This window comes from Hordeum vulgare, chromosome 5H, assembly GCF_904849725.1.
Source record: "Hordeum vulgare subsp. vulgare chromosome 5H, MorexV3_pseudomolecules_assembly, whole genome shotgun sequence".
Classification (NCBI taxonomy): Eukaryota; Viridiplantae; Streptophyta; class Magnoliopsida; order Poales; family Poaceae; genus Hordeum; species Hordeum vulgare.
The window spans coordinates 349,481,867-349,492,325 of NC_058522.1; the positions used below are offsets into that span (position 1 = coordinate 349,481,867).

Sequence of the window (10,459 nt, forward strand, 5' to 3'; positions counted from 1 at the left end):
GTAGGTGTGTGTCTCTCTCGGAAAAATAGATATGACAAGTGTATGTGTGTTCTGAATGCTTCCTCTACGAATGAGAGTTGGTGGATGGGTATATATAGGCATCTCCAAAAACCCAACCGTTACAACATTATTGCCCAACTCGGTGAAACCGAAGTGAATCTCGGTGGCATCGATTTGCACAAAAGGTGGCAACTTTCAAATTCTCGGTGAGACCGATAAAGAAATCTTGGTGGTACCGATATGGGTGACCTAGGACAGTTTCCAAATCTCGGTGATACCGATTTCAAGACTCGGAATTTGTGATTCTTGAAAACGACATACCAGAAACTTGGTCACTAGTTTCGGTGACATAGAAAGGAATGTTGGTGGTACCGAGACTCTAGGTTTGGCAAAGAGTCTGTGTGGTGGAAAATCAGTATGGTCGAATGGAAAATCTTGATGGCACCGATTTTGCTATTTAGGCTTCGGAGAGAGAACTTTTGTGGGAGAATGACTGAGTATTTTTGGTGGCTATATCTAAGCACTTGAGCAACCAATTCATCATAGATACCTCACCCCTTTTAATAGTATTGACTTTCTATGGACTCAAACGCGAATTCTCACAAATATAAAATGCGGAGTCTTATAGCTTGAAGCTTGGACAATCATATTCCGTTCCTTGTATCGAGGGGTTCAGCTCACAATCCTTAACCAATGCATCTTTGAACTTTTCTCAAATATACTTGGATAAGATCATTAGTTCAATGATTCTTATGTTGTGATTAATTATCACAACCACCTTAAGGAGAAGTTGTGCTTTCACATGTCCGCATCAACCCGGACCTGGCGAAAGCCTGAATTCTCGACAGGTTCATCACCATCGCGGAGACGGCCGCACGATGTCGTTGCCGCCTCGGCGTGGAGGTCATCAAGATTGGCTAGGAATGGTCGCTTTACGACACCTCCGCCGGTGCCGGTAGGGGCAAGGCCGCCGCCAGGGCATCACGAGCGCCGTCGGTAGTTGTTGCGGCGCCATCCACAACACGCAGAAGGAAGCGGGTCTACGCCTATGCGAGCGCCACACTACGACCGGACAAGGCTGGCACGGCGGCCCCTCGCCCTTTCTTTGCTCGAGAGACGGTGACAGCGATGACAAGAACAACGACGACAGCGACGACACGAACAACGACGACAATACGATCGAGCAGGGCTGCCAATTAGATGGGGGCGACGGTGTTTCCGTGTGAGGGTTCGCAGACTGGTCTTCGCAGATCGTCGAGGATCAGCAATGGAGGTGTCCTTACCATTTTTTTCCTAGAAGACTAGAAGTATATACTGTCTATACCTTATATATATATTAATAAAGGAAATAAGTATTTTTAGTCCTCATGCTATTTTATAGAAAACCCTCCGATGTTTTTAACATTAAACCCGTAGTATATATATATATTTTTTAAATACTCATATCTTGTAAACGGTAACTTCAAATTTAACATATTATATATAGAATCTGATTAAAAAAATATGTAAAATTTAAATATGATGCTATTTTATCTGTTAAACATTTAACAAAAATACTATCTAGGATGCAATCTTAATAAATAAATTATTATTCGTCTTTCTTTCATACCAGTACTCAGCCGGATTGGGGATAAACACGTCAACAAAATCAGAATCAGAGATGAAAGTGAAGGTCACTTGTCTGGTTCTTTGTACGTATTAAATCTACATGCAAGCCGTGTTAAAATAGAAGACCTATAAAATTTTGAACTGTATTTTTATAAAATAAAATCATCTTTATTTGTGCCGTAACTACAAATTCTCAGATTATAAACTATTTTTATAAATTAAAAACGTATGGTATTTTTTTATCCGGACCACCTATCAAAGTCATCGAGAATGCGAAAGAAAAGAAAAACCGTGTACCCAGGACGGAGCACTTAACCGGATTTAATCACCCTCGCGTCCGTAGCATCCCTTCCTCCATTCCTTCCTTTCCCCAATCCCCCACCCGACCCCAACTCCTCCCTCCGTTCCTTCCGCCTCCCCCGTAGATCCGCCACCACCGCCCCCTTCCCCCATGGGCCAGTGCCCCTCCGCCCCCCGCTACCACCACCACCGCAAGCCTCCTCCTCCTCCGCCGTCCCCCACCGCGCAGGCAGCGTCGCCTCGTTTCTGCAGCGCCGCGGCTGCCGAGGACGCGGCGGAGGCGGCGGAGGCTGACTACACTTCCGACCTCCCCGAGGAGCTCCTCGCCGTCGTTTTCGGGCTCCTCGGCTCGGGCGACCGCAAGCGCTGCTCCCTGGTTTGCCGACGCTGGCTCGCCACCGAGGCCTCCTCGCGCCTGCGCCTCGCCCTTGACGCGCGGGCGCCGCTCCTCGCCGCTGCCCCGGCCATCCTCGCGCGCTTCTCCGCTGTATCCAAGCTCGCGCTCAAGTGCGACCGCCGCGCGGAGAGCGTCGGCGATCCCACGCTCGCGCTCGTCGCGCATCGTCTCGGCCCGGGTCTTCGCCGCCTCAAGCTCCGCTCGGTCCGTGCTGTCACCGACCACGGCGTCGCCGCCCTCGCCGCCGCGGCTGTAAACCTCCGCAAGCTCTCAGTTGGGTCATGCACCTTCGGCGCCAAGGGGATCGAGGCAGTTCTCCGGTCCTGCCCCCAACTCGAGGAGCTCTCTGTCAAGCGTCTGCGAGGCCTAGCTGACTCAGAGCCCATCACCGTTTCCAGCCCTCGTCTCCAGTCTCTGGCCCTCAAAGAGCTTTACAACGGGCAGTGCTTCTCCTGTTTAATCACGCACTCCCCCAACCTCAAAACCCTCAAGATCATCCGCTGCTCCGGTGATTGGGACCCTGTTCTCCAGGCGATCCCACAGGGTGCCTTGCTAGCCGAGCTTCATCTTGAGAAGCTGCAGGTCAGCGACCTTGGTGTGGCGGCGCTATGTGGGCTAGAGGTCCTGTACCTTGCCAAAGCGCCGGAGGTCACAGATATTGGGTTGGCAGCACTTGCCACCAAGTCACCACGTCTACGCAAGCTGCATGTTGATGGATGGAAGGCGAATAGGATTGGCGACCGTGGGCTTGCAACTGTGGCCCAGAAATGTGCTGCTTTGCAGGAATTGGTTCTCATTGGTGTGAATTTGACATCGGCCAGTCTTGAGTTGATTGCTGCCAACTGCCCCACTCTTGAGCGGCTTGCGCTTTGTGGGTCTGACACATTTGGGGATGCAGAGATCTCCTGCGTGGCGACTAAGTGTGCTTCTCTGCGGAAGCTGTGCATCAAGGCATGCCCTGTGTCTGATGCTGGAATGGACAAGCTTGCAGCAGGCTGCCCACGCCTTGTCAAGGTGAAGGTGAAGAAGTGCCGCAGGGTGACGTTTGAGTGTGCTGAGCGCCTTCGTGCTAGTCGGCACGGCGCCCTTGCTGTGAATTTTGACACGCCAGGTGGTGCGGGCGAATTGCAAGATGCTAGTGTGGACGAGAGTGGTGTACTGGAGAATGCAGGAAGTGATGTGGTACAAGATGATTTTGATGATCAGATAGGGGTTCCTGATCTTCTGTGTGGCACCAGTGGCAGACCATCAGGGTGGAAAGCACGGATGGGTGCTTTGATGACAAGGAGCTTGTCGGTTTCCATGTTTCGGAGACGTCCGCGCAGGAGCCCCCATAGCTCATGAGTCGCAAGAATTATGTGCCATGGTTACTCCTTCTGCCCTTTGATTCTTTTATGTTTGTTACATTGATTGATGCTGTTGTTGTTCTTTGTGATTGATGTTCTTGTCTTCCTTAATTGTACCATGAAGTTTCCCCTGGACCAGCTAGTCTATTTAGAGGGTACTTATTATTTGATCTTGCTCTTTGTAGTAGCAGAGATCTGATCGCACAATGTAATCTTGTATGAGGTATTTTTTGGATTGAAAAATATGATATGCCAAGCCAGCACTATTGTCAACTTTCTGTCATAATTTTTCATGTTGGTATCTATGGTCTTCAGATGCAAAGTGCTTATTAATTTAACTATAAGGACTAGTCTTCAAATGCAATTTCTTTATTACTTTGAACTATAAGAACCTGGAAATAATAATGATCAGAAATCAACAATATATACATATTATGATTCTGAAGAGAAGTGCCTTTTGGGTCAATCGATGTTTGCATAGTCACATATATCTCTTTTCTTTTCTATTTAGTTGCTCGTTCAGCATGGAAAAACTGTGCTTAAGATGGAATCCTGTCTTTATAATGTATACACGAGTTTTGAAGGTCTGTGGTGCCGACAACTCTATTAGGGCGCCCTTATGTTCATGTAGACCAATAGATTTTGGGAGTGCTGGCTTTCCTGGAGATTTTTTCTAGTACATAAATGGAGTGCAATGAAAAGTGTTCTTTGTGGAACAAATTCTAATGGTTCAGTGAGTAACTTGTGCTTCACTAGTGGTGCCAATTTTACGCTATTGGATCTAATTGGTGGGCTTGGTTCTACCTTATGTTTTGTCGCGTGCTATTTTTTGTAGCGAGAATCATTTGAATGGCTTATCTTTTATCTGGTGCAAACTTACGTTTCTGTTCTGTCCACTATCTGATCATTGATGCTAGGTATGAATATTTTCACAATATTTAGCATCATGTACCAGCAGGAACTCCATGATGTGCCTGTATACTGTTGCCTTTTCAGCGTAGAGTTGGAAACTGGAAAGTATCAAGATGTATCAGAGCCAGTTTGTGCAACTATATATGTAGTTAAAGAAATTGTTAGATTGTTGTCAACCTAAAACTTTCTGCATCGTTTGCTAGTCCTTTGTGTTTCCTGATACCGCGTTGGACCAGTGTTACTGGAACCATGGCATTCTACATCTCAACCGGCATCATTGGTGTTTCTAACTTTCCATGGAGAAGAATTCCTCCTCTCCACTGATTCCTTGACATGGACCTGAATGGTTTTCAGAAGTTTCTCCCGCCTCCCGTTTTGTCACGACGCCTCAGACACGGTGTCTGGAAGGCGGAATATTCTTGAACGTGCATGTAGAAAGGTTGAACAGGGGATGAAATGAAGCAACAACTGGTCAGTTTTCTAAAAATGTTTGGCCATTTCCCAGGCCAGACGCTGGCAGTTGACTTTGGACCGGACCAGCAGAGTAGCAGACGCCGAACCCTTGCCGGTTCAACAGGCAAGCTTTCCTGAGGATACATGGCTATGGCTGTAGCTTTCCTGGTCAAGATGCAGTTCCTTTCATTTTTGTGAGTGGCACCACTTGACCACTTCCAAGTTGCGGACGTGGATGTTTAACTGTTCTGGTGAACATCGCTGCGCTTGTATGCTTCTGGATCAATGCACCTGCCTGGTCAAGAATGTGCTATTAGTTTACGGAGGGCGATTAGCGCCAAAACTGCTTGTTTTTTGTGGTGAACTTTTGCTTAGTAGTATCACTCGAGGTCTTGATGGATTCTCCCCATCTGACCGCCTAGCCGCCTCTTGGTTGTTTACTCGTTTTCGCTGCTGCTGTGTATTGATGTTGGATCCGTAAATTGTTTGTTGGTTGTACGCTTCAAAGGAGAATGATCAATAGTGACATTGTTTCTATTCTTTTTTCTTTTTTGCTTGAGTGCTCCCAGAGTTTGTTTGACCCAAATTTGCACTATTATTAGCTTATACATGCAGAGGATTGAGCCAACGCTGGCCATGATCGCATGGAACTAGGAGCATAAACATAATTGAACGCGAAGAAAACGCAGCCACACATGGATGGAGATACTTGGTAGTGCGCATGGACATGGTGGCAGCCTAGGGCTGACTGATCAGATGTGCATGGAATTATATTCCAAAGAAATGTGTATGACATTACATCAAATCAGAGAGAAGAATCATTGCCTGCTATGACGATTTCCCAACAAGATTGCCTGGAATCCGGAGGCAACAAGCGCTGCCGTTTCGACTTTGGAGTTTGCAGCGGGAACGCATATTCTTTGCCACGGACGGCCCACCGTCAGTAATAAATAAATTTAAATAAATAAATTAATGGGCCTAGCGGCATGGTGGCGGGGCATTTCACGCAATCATGGCAATCGGACCGCGTTCCTGAATTTACCGTTGCTTTTTGCGATTGAACACAAGAAAGAAAAAGATGATTACCAAGATTGTCCTGTTGAATACAAAATATCCATGCCTTGTGCTGTGAGCGGCGTCCCCAATTTAAGGAACCTTGCTGTCCTAGTAAGCTAAGGCCCAGGTGCTATCTTGGCAAATCATATATACCCCTACCAATATGCCAACGTACAAAATGGGCCCCACATCCCAACAACAAAGATGAGAAACGTATCTGTACGATCTTTCTAGTAATCTGAAGTTTCATACCAACGGATTATGTACAAATGGCCGCTTCCCTCCACCCAGATATCCCATGATTGTTTTTCCATCTTTCACCCCCCATTGCGAATCTTCCACATTGATGATATCTTCTTAATTTGGCTGTTCAAATTTTGAATTAGTTGTCTGTTCCAAATCCAATATTTGAAACTAGTTAATGACTAGAATTGGTACATATTTAATTTATTACGCGGTAGAATGTATTCCTAATTCAAGACGGTGAAAAAAACATCCTGTAGTAGGGGAATTCGTGATGATTTGCCCCGCAAAAAAATATAGAAATTTGCGATGATTTCAGTCGGACCCAAAATTGTTGTTATTCTTGTTGAATACACATTGAATATTTATTTACAAATAAGGCTATGGTTGGACTTTGAGTTGTACGGTGTGTGGATAGGATACGAAATCGAATCAAACACTTGTATTCTAGGCCTACTATATAATTTGATAATAGACATACAATGTAACCTACACCAACATAATAGCATGGACATTAGGAAGGAGTCGGCCGTTTATGTCAGCGTGTGGGCGGCGGCTAGCCGTATTGTATCGTAGCGGTATCATGGGGAGGAGCGTTTGTAATCATGCTCTCGAAATGTAACCAATGTTTGTGAACCTCATTAACTAAAAGGGATAGCTTATAGTCTCGACGGGTGGGATAAATAGAGTACTAAACTACAATCCTACTATCCTACTATATTTATAGTTGACGATTTTTTAAGCTAGATGTGCAAGTCCACAAAGAATAAATCGCGAAAGAAAAAATGCATGGAAGTAAGTGTAGGTGCATCTAGTGCCCCTCAAGAGTGTCGAATTGTTGGATAAAACAGTTAAGGGATTATGTGTTTGCGAGCATACAAAAGAAAGTAGGTCCTTAAGGAGTTAAAGAGAAAATTTCATGTCGTGTGAAAGACGATACCTAAGAATTTGTGATATAAATTGATAGTTTTGGCGTGTTGTTTGACGAACAGTTGGCTGGAGCAAAAGAATGAAGTCGATAAGAAGACATTATTTATTTTTCTAGTTTCATTTTTCTCTATTGAGTCATAGGGAAAACCACAATATTAAGGGGGTCCACGTGTAGTTGAGATTTAGGTCTTTGATGTATGCTCAATCCAATACATGTTTCTTCGAGTGAATATGAGAGAAATCTCTTCTCATGGAGAGATTATTCTCTATGTCCGAGAAGATGTTTTTCGAGACTTAGAGAAAGAATCATTGGTAATTGAGCCGACTTGACTTTTTTCCTATGTAAGTCATGGGCTAAATTTGAAATCTAGCCGTTATGTCACGTGTGAGTAGGCTATTAGATGGTGAGTGCCTCTATTGGTCATGTTGCACGTCAGGATTGCTCTAGCTATAAGTAGTCGTCCCACCCAACCTGCAACAGTTGGATGGTTTATTTCATTTGACATAGTTTGTATGAACAATCCACTCTCTCAGAGAACTAAGAGAACCCTAGAGAGAAAACTTGAAAGCCTAAAGTTTGTTAAGTGATCGAGTAGCACGAAGAACAAGATTGACACTAATCTTATTCATATTACTCTTGTGGACTGCGCATCCACTAGACGATTAGTCGTGAGTCGGGAGCATACAAGAGTTACCGTGGATCACCAAGGACAGTATGTGAAGGTTTGCAGATTGCCTTGAAGAATCGATCAAGAGTAATTTACCGGAGTTTGAGGGATTGTAGAATAGGACGGAGAGACATTTGCTCATGTATTCATTCACAAGTCCCTCCAACTAAACATAACACCTTGCTAGAAGTGTGAACTGGTCGAACAAATCCCTTGTCGCCATGGAGCACCACTAGTTTTACCTCTTAGTTGCTTTACATTCAGTTATTTGCCTCTTGTCAAAGAACTTTATTTTGATGTGACTAGTTCCTCAAAACTGCTATGTATTTATTTACCGATACGTCTCAAACATATCTATAATTGTTGATTGTTAACTTCTATTATATTATCATTTATATATACTTTTTATAGCAATTTGCATATTTTTGGACTAACCTATAAATATAGTGCCAGTGTAAGTTCCTGTTTCCCGCTTGTTTTTGGTTTCGTAGGAAATCAATATCTACGGAGGTAAAAGTATGTTGTCGATTTAACACATTTTTTTGGGCAACAAAAAACTCTGGAAGCTTCGGGAGACGTTGAGAGGACCCATCAGCCAGCCACAAGGGCAGGTGGCACGTGCCAGGGTGGTGGCCTCGCCACCTGGGCCTCTGGCCCCCCTGGTCATTGTTGGGGAACGTTGCATGGGAAACAAAAAATTTCCTACACACACGAAGACCTATCATGGTGATGTTCATCTACGAGAGGGAGATTGGATCCACATACCCTTGTAGATCGCTAAGCGGAAGCGTTAATAAACGCGGTTGATATAGTGGTACGTCTTCACGATCCGTCCGACGAATCGTCCCACGAACCGTCTCGCGATCTGTCCCACGATCCGTCCCGATCAAGTGCCGAACGGACGGCACCTCCGCGTTCCACACACGTACAACTCGATGACGATCTCCGCCTTCTTAATCCAGCAAGAGGGGCGGGGAAGTATATGAGTTCTCCGGCAGCGTGACGGCGCGCCGGTGATGGTGATGATCTATTCTTGCAGGGTTCCGCCCGAGCTCCGCAGAAAACCGATCTAGAGGAAGAACTATGAACTAGAGGAGAGGGCAGCACGTGGCAAAGTTGTGTCTCAAAAGCCCTAAACCTCTAGTATATATAGGAGGAGGGGAGAGGCAGCCTTGGCGCGCCAAGGAAGGCCTCCTTGGGTCGGCCGAAGTGGGGAAGGGAGGAGTCCTCCTCCAATCCCACTTGGATTAGGACTCCTTCGTTATTTTCCCACCTCTTTTGGATTTTCCACCTTTTCCTCATGGGCTTTCCGTGGATGACTTTGTCAGCCCATTATACCTTATTGCGCATCCAATAAACCCACGTGGACCCCTTGGGGCGTGGTGGGCCTACCTAGTGGGCCCCCGGAACCCATTCGTCACTACCGGTAAACTGTCGGCAATGCCCGAAAACCTTCCGGAATCCAAACACCAACTTCCTATATATCAATATTCGTTTCCGGACCATTCCGGAAACCCTCGTGACGTCAGGGATCCCATCCGGGACTCCGAACAAAACTTTAGTCACCAACACATATAACTCAACTATACCAAAACGTCACCGAACCTTAAGCGTGCAGACCCTACGGGTTTGAGAACTATGTAGACATGACCTGAGACACTCTCCAGTCAATAATCAATAGTGGGACCTGGATGTCCATATTGACTCCCACATATTCTACGAAGATCTCTACCGGTTGAACCTCTATGTCAAGGATTCATATAATCCCGTATACTATTCCCTTTGTCCTTCGGTATGTTACTTGCCCGAGATTCGATCGTCGGTATCTCTATACCTAGTTCAATCTCGTTACCAGCAAGTCTCTTTACTCGTTCCGTAATACAAGATCCCATAACTAACTCCTTAGTCACATTGCTTGCAAGGCTTGTTGTGATGTTGTATTACCGAGTGGGCCCCGAGATACCTCTCCGTCACACGGAGTTACAAATCCCAGTCTTGATCCATGCCAACCCAACAAACACATTTGGGGATACCTGTAGATCTCCTTTATAGTCACCCAGTTACGTTGCGACATTTGATAACCCACAAGGTATTCCTCCAGTGTCCGGGAGTTGCATGATCTCATGGTCATAGAATCAGATACATTGACATGCAGAAAACAGTAACAATAAACTGACACGATCATATGCTACGTTTATAATTTGGGTCTTGTCCATCACATCATTCTCCCAATGATGTGATCCCATTATCAAGTGACAACACTTGTCTATGGTCAGGAAACCTTGACCATCTTTGATCAACGAGCTAGTCAACTAGAGGCTTACTAGGGACAGTGTTTTTTCTATGTATCCACACACGTATTTGTGTTTCCAATCAATACAATTATAGCATGGATAGTAAACGATTACCATGAATAAAGAAATATAATAATAACTAATTTATTATTGCCTCTAGGGTATATTTCCAACAGTCTCCCACCTGCACTAGAGTCAATAATCTAGTTCACATCACTATGTGATTTCAACGAATCCAACACCCATACAGTT

General features: G+C 45.2%; 1 protein-coding gene across 1 annotated transcript; it reads left to right on the forward strand.

Moving 5' to 3' along the window:
* The first annotated feature begins 1,956 nt into the window (after positions 1-1,956).
* On the forward strand, positions 1,957-3,911 carry LOC123452403 (F-box protein At1g47056-like). The gene has a single exon (XM_045129050.1). The coding sequence runs from the start codon at positions 2,060-2,062 to the stop codon at positions 3,647-3,649; it is 1,590 nt and encodes a 529-aa protein (XP_044984985.1). The 5' UTR covers positions 1,957-2,059; the 3' UTR covers positions 3,650-3,911.
* Positions 3,912-10,459: the final 6,548 nt, after the last annotated feature.

What these genes read in the sequence shown, in the direction of transcription:
- LOC123452403 (XM_045129050.1), top strand. Translation starts at nt 2,060, where the DNA reads ATGGGCCAGTGCCCCTCCGCCCCCCGCTACCACCACCACCGCAAGCCT.